The sequence below is a fragment of the Megalobrama amblycephala genome, linkage group LG21 (assembly GCF_018812025.1).
Source record: "Megalobrama amblycephala isolate DHTTF-2021 linkage group LG21, ASM1881202v1, whole genome shotgun sequence".
NCBI classification, from domain to species: Eukaryota; Metazoa; Chordata; class Actinopteri; order Cypriniformes; family Xenocyprididae; genus Megalobrama; species Megalobrama amblycephala.
Window position 1 is genome coordinate 1,892,701 of NC_063064.1, and position 17,146 is coordinate 1,909,846.

At 34.9% G+C, this 17,146-nt stretch overlaps 1 protein-coding gene across 1 annotated transcript; it reads left to right on the forward strand.

Annotated features, from left to right (window-relative positions):
* Positions 1-5,438: 5,438 nt before the first annotated feature.
* LOC125257051 (NLR family CARD domain-containing protein 3-like) lies at positions 5,439-15,388 on the forward strand. Its single transcript, XM_048173468.1, has 6 exons — positions 5,439-5,634; positions 11,575-13,386; positions 13,531-13,704; positions 13,794-13,958; positions 14,498-14,544; positions 14,632-15,388. The coding sequence occupies exons 1-6, from the start codon at positions 5,474-5,476 to the stop codon at positions 15,177-15,179; spliced, it is 2,907 nt and encodes a 968-aa protein (XP_048029425.1). The 5' UTR covers positions 5,439-5,473; the 3' UTR covers positions 15,180-15,388.
* Positions 15,389-17,146: the final 1,758 nt, after the last annotated feature.

Consider the following 17,146-nt stretch of genomic DNA (forward strand, 5'->3'; position numbering starts at 1 on the left):
TTGTTATTTTAATAAAAGCTCAATGTTTAATATAACCTAATTTGTAATTATACTATTTAATTGTTGATATGGTTTCATTATTATTATCAAAGCATTCGTTTTAAAATAAGGGGAAAATACAAAGACGGGAACACCTTTCATTTATTTGTGTTAATTCAGGTATACACCCATTATAATAAATGGTATTGTCTACACTTGATGGGGCATGGCGCATTATGCTGGGATTTGTTGTGTTGCACACGCAGCATCCAGTGTTTACAATATCAGTGATTATAACGGGTTCTATTGTCTTCTGTAGCATCATGACAAAAACGGTTTTAGTTAAAGATCAAAATAGTGTTATTGATCCTAGATCTATTTTTTTCTTGGGCTCCATGGCTGGCAGTGCTGAGTCCGTGCCACCCCTACTTCCTGCGGTACTGGAAACAATGCTATCACTTTCCCAGCATTTGTTTTATTATTCTTGTTTCTTCTTACTATTTTTAATGTTAAATACATGTGAAGAATTTAAGGTTGGACGCCAAAAACGTTTTTTGCGGAGTAAGTGGAATTTTCATACAGTCCCTTGTGTATTATAATGTTTAAGGCAAAATTCTGCAGCTACACCAAAAGATGATTGTTTTAAAGCTGCCTAAATGTTTCATTCTAGTTTTATATTTATATAAACTTATTTGTGGGGGTAATAGGCAGCAGAAATTAGAATAGCCTAATTTATGTATGGAAATAAGCAGAATTGATTGCGCAAATGCGCATGGAATTATACTGCACTACAGAAACTGAAAAGTTTATGAAAATGATTTATGAATAATTTTTATATCAAATATGTATTTTATAGTCGGTCACCGTACTTCTCTATGCATAGAAGCTTCTGTCTCAATATGTAAATAGTTATATATTAATAAAGTAACTCACGGAGTCCCACACTGAAGCCGCTACGCCGAGGTTTGCGCAGTAATACTGATGAATTCTGATGTTCTGTCCTGAAACTCGGTATGTGCTGTCTGCGCTGAACGTCTCCTCGAATAAACCATCGTCTGCTGGAAACAAGTGCTCAGGATCTTCGTTCATGTTGTGCACATTGAATGATCTCTGAAATACAACAGCTGAAGGACGCTGTTAAAGTAGCGCAGATAATTCAAGAGTAAAGCTTTTATCACAGAGTGAAATGTAGAAGTAGCGGAATAGGACAGAAATAAACAGCCTTGAGTACGGAAAGCCATCAGATCCAAAAGAGACGACGACCACCACTGTTGAGGTTGAGGAGCTGAAACACTGATGTCATTTGCCCATTAGACTGAATGTAAAGTTTTGATACCTGTTGATAGTTTCTGATTTATGATAATTCAGATGTTTCTACTGAAATGACATTTCTTGCATCCTGCACTGTGATATGCACATCTCAAAATGCTTTTTTATTCGCTTTTATTTTATGTAAATGGGAGTCACTGTAAAAAAATATTCCATGAAAAAAAAAAATTTCAATAATTTTATGGACATTTCCTTAAGCCTAAAACCCAACGCAATGAGGTTCAAAATTCAAAATAGGCCTACAGGTAGGCTAAAATACCTGTAAAAAAATATGGAAAATTCCGTCAAATTGCAGTTCTTCTCAATTGCTAAAACACAGTTTCTGAAACCTTGCTCCATTTTCTGAAACCATTAAACACAAAACCTCATCTTGAAGCACTATTTACAAAACCTCTGACTCCTCTCACAAAATGAAACTTTCGCCTCAAAACAGTTTTACTTGTGTTCAAAATCAAGCACTGCTCTCAAATCATAAACAAAGTGATCAAAATGATATACACTATCAAGCAGTCAGTAAACAAAACAGAAAACACATTGTTCAAAACATATAGTTCTCAGGGAGAAGTACATTTTTAATCTCAAAACAAATGTAATATTTCTCCGTCATTGTCTTTTGATGAACGAAAACTTGTCAAATCATAGTAGCTCAAAATTGATCAGAAATTACTACTCTGCTTTGCTCTTTGCAATTTTTTTTGCTCTTCCTCATCCTCTTCCTCTTTCTTGCCCTCCTCCTCCTATTCCTTTTCTTACCCTCCTCCTCCTCCTCCTCCTCCTCCTCCTCCTCCTCCTCCTCATCACCCACCTCACATACGCACTCGTCCTCATCCCCTAACATTGTTTCTTCTATCCATTCTCAGACTTTCTCCTTCCCACCTTCAACAACCTGTCTGCTCTCTGAACTGCCTTATATTGGTTGTGTCACATCATTTGAAAAAGGTTACATCAATTTTGAGTGGTTGTGTTCAATCAATGACATGTGTTCTCTATTTATATTTGATTGTTGCCACTTGTGTTTACCAATATGGATGACGTGCATTAGAGTGCAGAATGTGTTTTGAGAATGAGAATGTGTTTAGAGTTTTGCTGAAGTGAGATCTGCAAATTGTGTTTTACCATGTGAAATGGTTTAATGTATTGACAACAGACTGCAAAATTAGCTAAATGAGGTCAGGCAACTGAGAACTTTGTTCAGCCAATGGGTTTTAGTGTTTTAGCAATTGAGAAAAACTGTAATAGGCCTATAGTATATTGTGCCCTATTTTTGCAGATTTTTTAGAGAGTACATTGTCTGCACGATAGTAATAACCTTTACAGGTCACTCTGGAGGCTACACTGTTGAAAAAATCAGCATATGCTGGTTATGTATGTTTTAAAGCATGGAAGCAGGTCATGAGCCGGTTTAAGCTGGTCTTGAGCTGGAGCTAGTTGCTTAGGACCAGCTCTTGACCAGCTTAGACCAGCTCATGACCTGCTAAAACCAGCTTCCATGCTTCAAAACGTACCTAACCAGCATATTCTGATTGTTTCAACAGGTTACTGAAGTGGACCAGAGTGAAGACAGGCTATAAAACGCAGTTGGCGAATAAGGTCGGAGAAATGGTCTTGCCGAAAGGTTTCTCATATGAGCTTTTGCTGAGAACTTCTTTGGCCAGTCAGCGGTAACAATATAGGCTATGTAAATAATTTTTTGTGCATGATTTTATTCCCCAAAACAGGTCAGTGCAAATTACATCCTGCAGACAATTCTGTTTTCAGTCACGTGACTGGTGCTTTGAACTGCACTATTTTTATCTTAAAAAAGAGAAACAAAAATATGTGTTTGGAAGGTTTGACACTTGTGATCACATAAACAGCACTGCCTGACTGTACATTATTATTTACATATTTGTGATGTAAATGCTTGCAGAAAGACAAAAAATAATGGAAAATTTCATTGGTAACTAAATGCTGTTTGGCTATCATTATTCAAACACATTCTGAATTGCCTGTGTTTTGCTCTGAATCACATTGCTTCTCATGTACGGGTTCAAAACATTTTAAAAATATTTATTGGACTCTGTTCCTGTTTCATGAAACTCCTCCTTGAATTCTAAGTAAAGCAGGTAGAACTGCTAAAACTGAAAGCAAACACTGCAGCTTTTCATCTGCATGGAACGATGCTGAAAAAAAAACAACATTGACTAGTGGGAGTTTTTCTATGGTAAGTACATTTTTGAAGCTACATAAAATGTTCAAAACAATTATGAATATGTTTTGACCTGAAGCAATTTGTGTAGGATTGACCTGTTTGGTATACAAATGTGTGACCTGTCCTCATATCACATAAAGACTTGTCAATGAATGCTCTTACTTTGATTTTGATTAAATAAATAAATAAACAATGGTGAAAAAGCATTGACCAGCAGGTTAGTTTTTCCATGCTGTATATATTTTATAAAGTTTAAGGATTATTATGTAGATTAAGTAAGGAATGACTGAAAGCTTCAAAGCTGCTTTACAGCAGAGTTAATCTGTTTGCATCATTGAATCATTATTTTCCTGTTGATCACTGTATGATGAAAACAATCTGTATTGTATAAAGCATTATAAAAATAAAGGTTACTCTGAATTAATGTGCCAAACAATTGGAATGCATGATTATTTTGCCATTAATTACATGATTATTCATGTACTCTCACAATATAAAGTGTTACACTTTACTCTTCTAGAGATACTCTGATATGTGAAGAAACTCCAGCAGTTTTCATCTCTTGACTGACAGTATGCTTCAGATGTCAGAGAGTGTGTTTTGTAAGCATCACAGAGTGAAACCAGAACTGTGATTTGAGCAATGCAGATTCACTGAGATCCTCCTGTTTTCTCAGAGTTGTGTGTGAGACAAATGCGCATTATCCGGTTCCTCTAAATGGACCGTTACTGCAATGTTTTACTGTAAATATATGCAGTGTTTTGTGTCCTGTATCCATCCACACAGTGCAGTCTGAAAAACCCCAGTTCAATCTATTTTAATTGTCAGTTTGCTCATTAATTAATGAACAGTAAGTGGCTTTAAATTCATTTTGTTTGATTACTTATTTTGTTCAAATTTTTACAGAGAATATGACTCTAAGTATGCAATATACAGTTGCATGAAAAAGTATGGGAACCACTTGCAGAATCTGTGAAAATGTGAATTATTTTAACAAAATAATAGATCATACAAAATGCCTGTTATTTTCACAGATTCTGCAAGTGGTTCACATACTTTTTCATTCAACTGTACAGATTTCATTGTGTTTAATCAGCTTATTTCTCTTTAGAAGATCATGGAAGACATTTTATCTGGGATGCATTTTGACTCTTTGGCTAGCTTGCTGCTTCAATATTTGTGGATTGGGATTAGTATATACGGTATATAGAGGTGGTCAGAGCGAATGAGTCTTGTATCACCCATAAGGGCTTTATTTTGCAATGATTACCAGCTAACTGTACATTAGCCTTTACATATTTTTAAATGGTACTTGCAGTAACACGTTAAATAATGTACATTTAATTTCTAACCAAATGCTACTTATTCAGAATAGCTTGTGTTTTACTCTGGTACATTGTTTTTAACCCTGCTCACAGCATAAGCAAACAAACAAGGTAAAACATTTTTATTGGACACTTCTGCTTTTTTCTAGAACTGCTTCATGAAACTCCTCCTTGAATTCTGAGTAAAGCAGGTGTAGCAGGTAGATCAGATCAAACTGAAAGCAGAAACTTACTGCAGCTTCACATCGGCAAGGAAAGAAGCTGAACAAATCAGCATTAACCAGCAGGATATTTTTCCTGGTGAGTACATATCTAAAGTTACACAAGATAAAACAACTATATATGTTTCTGAACTGAAGCCATTTGTGTAAAGTTTACCTGCTTGATTCACATATGTGTGACCTGTCCTGATATCATATACAGACTGTTTGTTATCTACTTTGTTTTTGAAAAATATAATTATCCCAGATTTACATTCAGAACATGTTTTCTATATTACATTGATATTGTATTTGTTTTTAAAGTTCAGGAATATCTTTAAAACTAATCTAGAACAACTTTGACCAACTTTGTATGGATGAAGGATGTGATTTTTCCTCATTCATAAAGTATATGTATTGGCAGGACTAATAGCTTTCTGGATAGAAAGATGAGTGACACTGCTTTTAAAATGAGTCTTGATGAGAAAACAGAGGAAGGATGTTCTCAGTCCCGGAGATCTCTAGAACCCAGCTGTGTGTCCGTGAGGAGTGACAGATCCATGGATTATCCTGCTGACCTCAGTGATAAACCAGTGAACACTGATCCTAAGTGAGTATAAACACACTTGATCAAGTTAGTCTAAAAAACTATTAAAACTACAGTTCGTGGTACAACAGTATTTGCAAAAATTACGTTGGATTTGCTCGCCATGACTGTCACTTCAAGCGGAGTGATACAAATGGTGAAAAGGTAGGAGTGCTGTTATCACTGAAATATCGCACGGCTATCAGCCAATCAGATTCGAGAACCAGACAGTACTGTTGTATAAAGCCTTATATTGTGAGAATTAATAACAAATATTAAGTCATTATGAAGATGGACTTCTACACATTAAAAACTCAACCATCAATTTCATGTAATTCTTTAACCCTCGTGTACTGTTGTGAGTCAATTTGACCTGTTTTGATTTTGAGTTGTTGGAAACATCATTTAACCTATGGTTTTGTTTGTTTTGTTTTTTACTTTTTCTTATTTAGGGTCATTAACATGCATGCAAAGTTTCAACACGCTGATGTGTTTGACATATACACACAATATTTTGATTACGTTGGTGATGTTCGCGGGTCAGTTTGACCATCATATTTTAATGTTCTAAGGCAACTGTACAGGCCCAAAACAATAACATTTCTTGGTTATATTTTGTTATTTTAGTTTTTACTACCCTAAGAAGCTAAAAAAAATGAGCTTTTCCTCACTTATTTTAATACAAAAAAATATTTTGTCAGCCACACATGGTAAAAATTTACTGTCTTTTTCAAAATACACTGTAAGAAATGATTCTGTGGTCATGTAGATTTGAATTAATGTTTTTGGTTAAAATGTATTCAATATAATTGTGTTTATGATTTTGAGGCAAATATTTAATTAAATTTCAAATAAAAATGGTTGGAATAAAATCTACCCATTGTAGTTAAATAAAACTTAAGCATTATATTTACCTAATCCCAAATGGAGAGAATATTGAGTGAATTCAAATGAATGTAATCAGGCAATTTTTAATTGAAAAGCACTTCCTGTCAAAGTGCGCCTTTTTTTATGCAGCTGGCCTACAAGACATTTGAAGAGAGTAACATTAGGCTATAGACAGTGAATGTTCGTTTTCTTCTACATTGCTCATCTTGCAAAATTTAACTGGTTGACTTTAGGTAAGAAAACTTATTTTGTTATCACTGGGCTAGTAAGAAGAACGCATACATTCTGTGTGCCACCAATCAAAATTCATCCATGGCTCCCATCATGCATTGCTGCATGAATAAATTATGAGCTGAATTGTCTTAGTAATTTCCTTTATTCTCATATTTTATTTTGTTCTGTTTATGCAACTTTTTAGTAGCTTGTTTTCTAATGTTCAGAGTTGATCTGTTGATCAGAATATGTTGCTTGTCACCGTCGTTGAGATTCACAGGCTAATTCTTGATGTCGCTTCAGTGTTCATTTAATACTTTAACACTCTTGAGTATAGTCTCACATGTATTCCCAGGAGAGTTAAATTAACACTGCAGTTTTTGCTATGTAAAGCACAAAAGAGAATTGTTAATAAAATTATTTTATATTTAAGTTCTGTATGGGCCATATTACTCATAAGAAAGGAATATTCAGATTTAATTCATTGCATTGATTAAATTCAAATGTGCATTCAGTGTGCATTTTAATTTGTGTAGATGATGATTACTCAATTATGATATGTAGAATTAAATTAATTTTTATTAGTACTATTTACACATTAGGGAGTTTATCTTTTTCAAATCAACTCAATATTTTTGTTTAGGTTATAATTAATTCTGTACTGTTTTCTATTCAAATCTACTAATATTAAATGGATAACTATTAAGGGTCTCATTTAATTAATATTTACTCAATACCAAACCTTGTGAAATTTAATTAATAATATTGCTTGTAATCTGTTGCCTCATTTTTATTGAGTAGATATGGTGTATTTTTTCTTACAGTGTACTGTCTAGCCTACATTGTTTTTCTTGTGAATTTTGTGAATTTGTTTCTCATTTAGGCTCATGAACATGCATGCAAAGTTTCAACACACTGATGTGTTGTGAAATGTGCAATACGAAATTTTATACTTCTTACTTTTCGTGGGTCATTTTTGACCCATAGACAGCCATTCAAAAACAACTACAGACCCAAAATACAAAACACTTCTGTGTTGTATGTCACAGCTCTTCAACTCTAGTCCTGAAGTGCCAGTCTCTTACTGAGTGTAACAACTTTTTATTTTCAAAGTTTGTGAAAATGTAAAGTTGTTTTACCTGTTAATTGTCTGTTCCACTTTTTGAGCATAGATATGAAAATGATCTTCTATGGAGCCCTGCACATATGACATGCAAGAAAAAAATTAAATTGTGTGCACCGGCTTACTAATTCATTCCCTCGATTTACTAAACCATGTGCACAATTTACTAAAATGTGCGCACGATTTACTATTTTGTTCTCTCGATTTATAAATCATGCGCATGATTTAATAATCGAGGGAACGAAATAGTAAATCGTGCACACGTTTTAGTAAATCGAAGGAACAAAATAGTAAATCGGGGACTCTGATTTCCATATATGGTTTGAGTAATCTGAACCATATTTTTTCATGCTTTCATATATGATCAGTCACCAAATATGAAAACTAGAGTCTGAAAGCTTTTAAATGATATATAGTTTGCCAAGATTACTTTAGGTTTAGACTCATATATATTATTGTTATAAATGTATAATGCCAAACGTCCCATGAGTGGGGGAGGGGGCAGTCGTAAAAACAGTGGTTAAAAACATTTTTATAAATCATAAATTCAGATATTTGTGTATTGATATTAAAATTATTATGATTAATTATTGTAATTATTTGTAGTTGATTATTTGTACATAATTGTATGTTTTGTTTGTTTGTTTGTTTGTTTGTTTTCATAGTGTGATTTTTGGGGAATTGTATTGAATCCAATTAGGGTCAATTTGACCCGGACCATACAACTAGTCAGCAGAAATTGAACAATGCATAAGGGTTAAATGTGCAGGTTATTATATGTCTACAGTAGGCTATATCATTAATCTACAGTAGGCCTATGTATGCAGAGGTGGAAAGTATAACTATGCATTAATGTTGAGTTTAGTTTTCACTGTAATGGTACTATTAGTAGTAGAAATACTGTAAATCATGGCACTGCTTTGAAAACAAATATGTGACCCGTGCTGGCAAAATGATTCAGAATGTGCATGTTATGAATGGGAGACTCAGGCAGGGGATCCAACTGCAGCGTTTTATTTAAGGTAAGCGTGGTCCTACAAGCAGGGTCAACTAGGAGCAAACAGGTACAGCAGAGGGTAGACAGAATCGTAATCCAGGTACAGGCAGAGGTCAGGGCTGGCAGATATCACTCACAGGTCGGTATACAAAAGCAAGGGTCAGGACAGGCAGCAACGGGTCAATAAACAGGGAACAGGCAGGAACGGTAACAGCAAGCAGGCAGACAGGCAGACAGTAAACACAGGGGAATGCTTGGAATTGCAACAACAGTTAACAAGACCTCACCGTGAGGTGGTGTGTGTGAAAGTCCTTTATAGTCCTGGTAATGAGCTGCAGCTGGGTGTGGTGATTAGTGTGGAGTGATTGTGGAGTGAGTGCAGGTGATAAGCAAGGGAAAAGGGATTATGGGAAATGGAGTCCAGAGTGAACAGGAACATGACACGAACAGACGTGATCGTAACAGTGCACAGGCTAATTTTGATCTACAGGCAAAATAAGTGAATTATTTCAAAAGTTTTAGCCATGTTTAATTGAGATCTTTTTCATTCAAATTCATTTTTATTGCAAATAATAGCTGATCTGATGTCAGCCACTGAAACATCAACTGCAAACAATCACTCAGGATCTCAGCAGAGGATGATTAACAACTCCAAAAAACAGCTTTACCAGCTTCACTTTATTTATTTTTTTATTTACAATTGAATATATATATTTTTGTCTATATCAGACACACACAGATCAGTGCGTGTCTGAATGATGCCGTAGTTCAAAACTTACTGTTCAGCATGTTTTTTTAAAAAAAATACAAAAATCTTCAAATGATCAGATTTTCATGAAACTGCTGGAGCAAAAGCTTCAGTATCACAAGATCAGTAGAAAGTTTATAGGCACTAAAAAAAAACTAAACCTTAAAAATGATATGATCAATAAAGCAAATCACTTTATGATGCTAATATCTTTAATATGTAGCAAGCATCTGTATTCTGGCTTTATTTTAACACAACAAGTGTGTTTTTTAACACTGATCTTGTGATACTGCAAATGCTATTCACCAAAATGGTGGCTTAAAATATATATATATATATATATATATATATATATATATATATATATATATATATATATATATATATATATATATATAAAAAATTCAATTAAAAAAGTCAACATTAATTAGAGCTAAACCTCTGTTATTTCTTAGACACAACCTATGAAAGAAATAAAGTCAAACTGTTCTGTAATAAGTGAAGCTGTTTTTGGAATTGTTTAATCATCCTCTGCTCAGCTCTTTAGTTTCAGTGTCTGAAATCAGATCAATTATTATTTGCAGTAGAAAGGGATTTAAATGGGAATTAAGTTCTCAATCAAAATATGGCTGAAACATTTGAGATAAAAGAATAATTTACAACTGACATAAAAGAACAATTTAAATAAAATAATTATTTATTTGGTTGAATTAATAAAAAATAAATTCAAGAAACTAAATGTGTCAATTTGAAAATACTTAATATTCTAAGTAATTAAAATTAAATAAGTCACTGGAAATTAGTACTTCAAAGAGTTAAGCTGAGTGAATGAAAAACATATTTTACAAGGAACATTGGCTCGTTGAACATACTTAAAGGATTAGTTCACTTTTAAATAAACTTCTCCTGATAATTTACTCACCCCCATGTCATCCAAGATGTCCATGTCTTTCTTTCTTCAGTCGAAAAGAAATTAAAGTTTTTGATGAAAACATTCCAGGATTTTTCTCCTTATAGTGGACTTGAATGGGCACCAAACGATTGAAGGTCAAAATTAGTTTCACTGCAGCTTCAAATTGTTCAACACAATCCCAGATGAGAAATAAGGGTCTTATCTAGTAAAACCATCGCTCATTTTCTGAAAAAAATTGAAAATTATATAAGTTTTAGCCATAAATGCTAATCTTGAACTAGCTCTCTTCTTCTTCTCCTCTATTAGAATTCCAACAGTGTCTACACTAATTGTTATATGCAATATGCTAGTTCAATAGTATATAACAATTAGTTCAAACGTTGACCTGTGGATGGCAGTATTACGCTTAGCAGTGTCTACACTGCTGGAATTCTAATAGAGGAGAAGAAGAAGAAGAGAGCTAGTTCAAGATGAGCATTTATGGCTAAAACTTATATAATTTTCAATTTTTTTTCAGAAAACGAGCGATGGTTTTACTAGATAAGACCCTTATTTCTCATCTGGGATCATGTTGAACAATTTGAAGCTGCAGTGAAACTACTTTTGACCTTCAATCGTTTGGTGCCCATTCAAGTCCACTATAAGGAGAAAAATCCTGGAATGTTTTCATCAAAAACTTTAATTTCTTTTCGACTGAAGAAAGAAAGACATGGACATCTTGGATGACATGGGGGTGAGTAAATTATCAGGAAAAGTTTATTTAAAAGTGAACTAATCCTTTAATATTCTACGTAAATACAACTTAACTGAGTCAGTGAAAAAAGATAACTCAAAAAGTTGAGTGAATGAATTAAAAAAAAAATAATAATAATTACAGTGCAGGTAAACCTAAACACTGATACTGAATATATCTTATAAAGAAAATAGAGATTATATGAATCATTTGATTGATGTTATGATGAGTAAAGTATAACAACTACTTGCATGATGTAAGGATGAGCTATTTTGCATGTATATCCTTGGATGAATTTATAACATTTCAAAATGTATAACATATCACGTCCTGTGCTACAAACACACAGAGACATGAAAGGATCCAGTTCTGCTGGATCTGCTCAATGTTACACGCAAGATGTCCTTGAGAGCATCAAAGACCAGCTCAAAACCAGCATGAAGAAAAAGTATGACAGATTATTTGAAGGAACCAAACTACAAGAGAATGAAACCCTCCTGAAGAGTATCTACACACAGCTCTACATCATAGTGGGAGAGAAAGAAGGAGTGAATGAAGAACATGAGGTTTTACAGATGGAGAAAACAGCCAGAACACAACACTCTCAAGACACTCCAATCGACTGCAATGACATCTTTAAAGCCTTACCTGAACCAGGATGTGAGGATAAAGACCAAATCAAGACTGTTCTTACTAAAGGCATCGCTGGAATTGGAAAAACCGTCTCTGTGCAGAAGTTCATTCTGGACTGGGCCGAGGGAAAAGCCAATCCGGATGTGGATTTCATGTTTGTGCTTCCATTTCGAGAGCTGAACTTGATCCAAGATCATCAGTACAGTCTTCATAGACTTCTGCTGGACTTTCATCCTGAACTTCAAGATCTGGACTCAAAGATTTATGAGGAGTGTAAAGTTGTGTTAATCTTGGATGGTCTGGATGAAAGCAGAATGACACTGATGTTTTCAGATGCTCAGAAAGTTTCTGATGTGACTGAAACTTCATCTGTGGGTGTGTTGATGTCAAACCTCATGAAAGGAGAGCTGCTTCCCTCTGCTCTCATCTGGATCACCTCCAGACCAGCAGCAGCCAATCAGATCCCCTTTGAATACATCAACCGTCTGACAGAGATTCAGGGATTCAATGAGTCTCAGAAGGAGGAATATTTCAGGAACAGATTCAGTGACGAGCATCAAGCCAGCAGAATCATCTCACACATCAGAAGAGCAAGAAGCCTCCACATCATGTGCCACATACCTGTCTTCTGCTGGATCTCATCCACTGTGCTTCAAAAGCTCCTGAAAGAAGATCTGAGTGCAGAAATCCCTCAAACTCTGACTGAAATGTACATCCACTTCCTGCTGATTCAGATGAACATGGGGCATCAGAAGTATGAAGAGAGAGATCCAAAGAAATTTCTGCAGTCCAACAGAGAAGTGATTGTGAAACTTGCTGAAGTTGCTTTCAAACAGCTGATGAAGGGCAATGTGATGTTCTATAAGGAGGATCTATTTGAGAGTGGCATAGACGTCACTGACGCCTCAGTGTATTCTGGGATTTGCACTGAGATCTTTAAGGAGGAATCTGTGATTCATCAGAGGAAAGTCTACAGCTTCATTCATCTAAGCGTTCAGGAGTGTCTTGCTGCTTTCTATGTGTTTTACTTTCATGTAAGTACAACTATGGAGGGACTGAAGAATTTTGCTTCAGTGCAAAATTTGCTTAAAGGAGCAGTAGATACAGCCATTGAGAGTGAGAATGGAAACATGGATCTGTTCCTGCGATTCCTGCTGGGCGTCTCACTGGAGTCTAATCAGAGACTCTTACAGGATCTACTGACACACACAGAGAAAAGCTCAGAGAGCATCAGAAGAACCACACAGTACATTAAAGAGAAGATCAATGATGAACATGGACTCTCCACTGAAAGATCCATCAATCTGTTCCTCTGTCTACTGGAAGTCAACGATCAGACTCTGTCCAGAGAGATTCAGGAGTGTGTGAAATCAGAGAAGAAACTCTCTCCTGCTCACTGCTCAACAATCACCTACATGCTTCAGATGCAAATGGAGCCGCTGGATCAGCTGGACCTCAAGAAATACAACACATCAGATGAGGGTAGAAGAAGACTGATACCAGCTGTGATCAATTGCAGAAAAGCTCTGTGAGTGAATGGAATTACAATAAATTGTTGTAACTGATACATATTGAGTATATTTTGTTTATTTTTAGAATGTCTTTTTACAAAAATGTTTTTGAAATCATAATTGTAGAATTGAGTTATCAGTATAATTCTCATGTCTTTCAGTCTTGCTGGCTGTAATCTCAACAAACAGTCATGTGAAATTGTGTCATCAGTTCTAAAGTCCTCAAACTCTGCCCTAAGAGAGCTGGACTTGAGTAACAATGACCTACAGGATTCAGGAGTGAAGCTTCTTTCTGATGGACTGAAGAGTCCAAACTGTCGGCTGGAGATACTGAGGTATTAAGAACATATAAGGGATGATGTACAGTCAGCGGGTCATAATATTGATATGTGTCTGTAGATGATCTGACTGTGTGTGTCTGTAGGTTGTCAGGCTGTATGGTGACAGAGGAAGGCTGTGGTTATGTGTCTTCAGCTCTGAGTTCAAACCCCTCACACCTGAGAGAGCTGGATCTGAGCTACAATAATCCAGGACAATCAGGAGTCCAGCTGCTCAACGACAAACTGAATGATCCAAACTACAAACTCAAGTATGTGGGGTACAAGTTAGGAACCCTAATAGTTTAAGTTGGAGCTTTTAACCAAACTTTGCTTTGAAAGTAAAATCATTATTATTATCATTATCATCATATATTATTATAATCCTTATAGAATATATAGATTGGGTTATTAAGAATTTGAAGATGGTAGAGATGCCCACAAAGTGTTATTTATTGGTTACAGAATTACTGAATGCAAATAATTTACAACTAAATATTAAATAACTTGCTTTACGATTGTATGCATATATCAATTCCCTTTTAGCTCCTTTGGCTGTTCACTAGGGGCTCAAAAACACTACAGCATATTTCCTGTAAAGCTGTTCACTGGGGCCTGAAGATATAAAGATATAAAAAATCTCCAGACATTGAAACATATGGCTCTGTGAAGCTATATTAGAATTATATGTATTGAGAAATAGACTATACAAATAAGCGTGGCTTGACTATTTATATTAATAGTCTGTAAGTGAATATCTGTTCAAACTACTTACAATTCGTTTTGACTGTATGTTTGTGTGTCTTTTTAGTTTCAATTATGGAGGGCCCTTCAGGATAAAACCAGGACTACGAAAATGTAGGTTCTTTCTCTGACTCACTCTTGCACATTTAATGGAAACAAATGAAGTTAATAAACTGTTTTTATCTGTCGTCTTGTGTTCAGATGCGTGTGATCTCACACTGGATCCAAACACAGCACACACTCAACTCATCTTGTATAAGGGGAACAGGAAGATCAAATTTGTAAAAGAACATCAGCCGTATCCTGATCATCCAGAGAGATTTGCTGATAATCCTCAGGTTATGTGTCGAGAGTGTCTGACTGGACGCTGTTACTGGGAGGTTGAATGGGGCTTCAGGGAGGTTGAACAGGGCTCTTGGGCTCGTATAGCAGTGGCCTATAAAGGAATCAGCAGGAAAAAAGGGACTGTTGGTAAGTTTGGATACAATGACAAATCCTGGTGTCTTTTCTGCACTAGTAATGGATTTGTTGTCTGGCACAATAATGTCAGCAAGAACATAATAACCCATGCACCAAAATCTAACAGAGTAGGAGTGTATGTGGATGTGCCGGCTGGCATTCTGTCCTTCTACAGCGTCTCTGACACATACACACTCACACCCTTACACACATTCAACACAACATTCACTGAACCCCTCTATGCTGGTTTTAAGGTTTTTGAGTCCAAACTGTCTCTTTGTCAGATTTAACAAACACATCCTTAAATGCCAAGGTAGATTAGTACAGATGTAATGGAGTACACTAAATATTTCTCTTCACAATTTGCACATGTGTGTCATGCACATTCATTGGGGACAGTACTAAAAAAGTAATTTTGTTATAAAAGCATCTAAATTTTAAAAAATCCCATATTTATTCTGGCCAGCATTTGTATAAAACAGCAAAAAAAAAAAAATATATATATATAGTAATAATAACTTTAATAATTTATGGCTAATAACTTTTGGTTGTAAAATGGTCGGGTAGGGTGTTGTGAAAATCCAAGAATATGCTATAAAAAATGGCCAGTTTTAATAAGTCAATAAGTCATTATACATTTCCAATCCCTCCACCCTGAATTTCATTAATTAATTGTCTGCAAGTAGTCATGCCACCACTTTGTTTGTAAAAGCTATGTACAAATCATTGTGGCCGTTTTATTTATTTACATACATAATTCATTTTCATCTATTTTAAGTATTTATTTAATATTACTTTTAATTGTTGGTTAAATTAAGATAAATAAATTCTAAAAAACCACATTCCCTCTCATTTGGCCTGATTAGGTGGGCAGATCACTGGATCACAGTGTTTCTCTCACTTCTCTTGGATTAGTAAATGAAAATGTAGTACATTTCAAATTTTACAAATGTTAAAATACCATATTTGTTAAATAATAAATAAACAAATGTGATTTAAAGAACAAACATGTCTTTATTGAGTTAGCACTGCCATTTTTCTTTCATATACATTAAAGTTTTAGACATGAAATTTGTTTCCTTTTATGTTGCACCTTATATACTGTTGGCCTGTTGTCAGCATAAAAAAGAAATTCATACAAATGTTCTTTTAAATGAACTGACTGTATGCTGTCTGTTTACAGTAAAACTGTTCTGCTAGAAAGGTTTAAAGGGTGAGGGCATCATTTCAGGTTTACGAACACACTGACTCTGAACAGCACTGTCTGATGACAGTCTTTACACTTCTATAGATACTTTGATATGTGAAGAAACTCCAGCAGCTTTCATCTCTTAACTGTCAGATAGCAGACAATCTATTATATATAACACACAAATACAAAGAACAGAAGATGTTTGGGAATCAGAGAGACGTTCAGCAGCTCTTCACGCTTCAGATGTCAGAGAGTGTTTTGTCAGCATCACAGAGTGAAACCAGAACTGTGATTTGAGCAATGCAGATTCACTGAGATCCTCATGTCTCCTGCTTTCTCAGAAATGTGTGTGAGACAAAAGTGAACTTAGCCGGTTCCACTAAATGTACCGTTACTGCAGTGTTTTATTGTTTTGTGTCCTGTATCCATCCACACAGTGCAGTCTGACAAAACCCAGTTCAATGTATATGTATTCAGTTTGCTCATTAATTAATGAACTGTAAGTGGCTTTAAAATCATTTTATTTGATCACTTTTATTTTGTTCCAATGCATCTTTACAGAGAATATGACTCTGGGTACACAATATTATAAGAATAAACAAAGGAAGAGAGTATGAATTTTAACATTAGACATACAGTAAAGTTCACAAAAGTGTTTTAGCACACAAAAGCATTTATATGAACTCTATCAGACTGGATTTTTCATGCTGAATTATAATTTGAATATCTAGTTTCTCTCCGACTGCTGATGATCATGTAGCTCCTCCTTCTGGACAGAGAACGATCAGATACTGTTACATTTGTGTAAGCAAGACATTATGAGCTGATCTATTTCTGATGAAAATGAAAATGTAAAGTTAGACTTCAGAAACTGTTTGAACTTTTACAATGTTTCTTTTAAAGTCCCCCTGTAGTCAATAATTTTATTCCTTAAAACTCATTTTTGATCACCACAATTACATATTTAAACATTTTTATATATCTAAAAATTTTATTCATACCTTAAAATAGCTTGAATGTAACTCGCTTGTGTCATTTAGAATACGTGGACCCATGAATATGCAA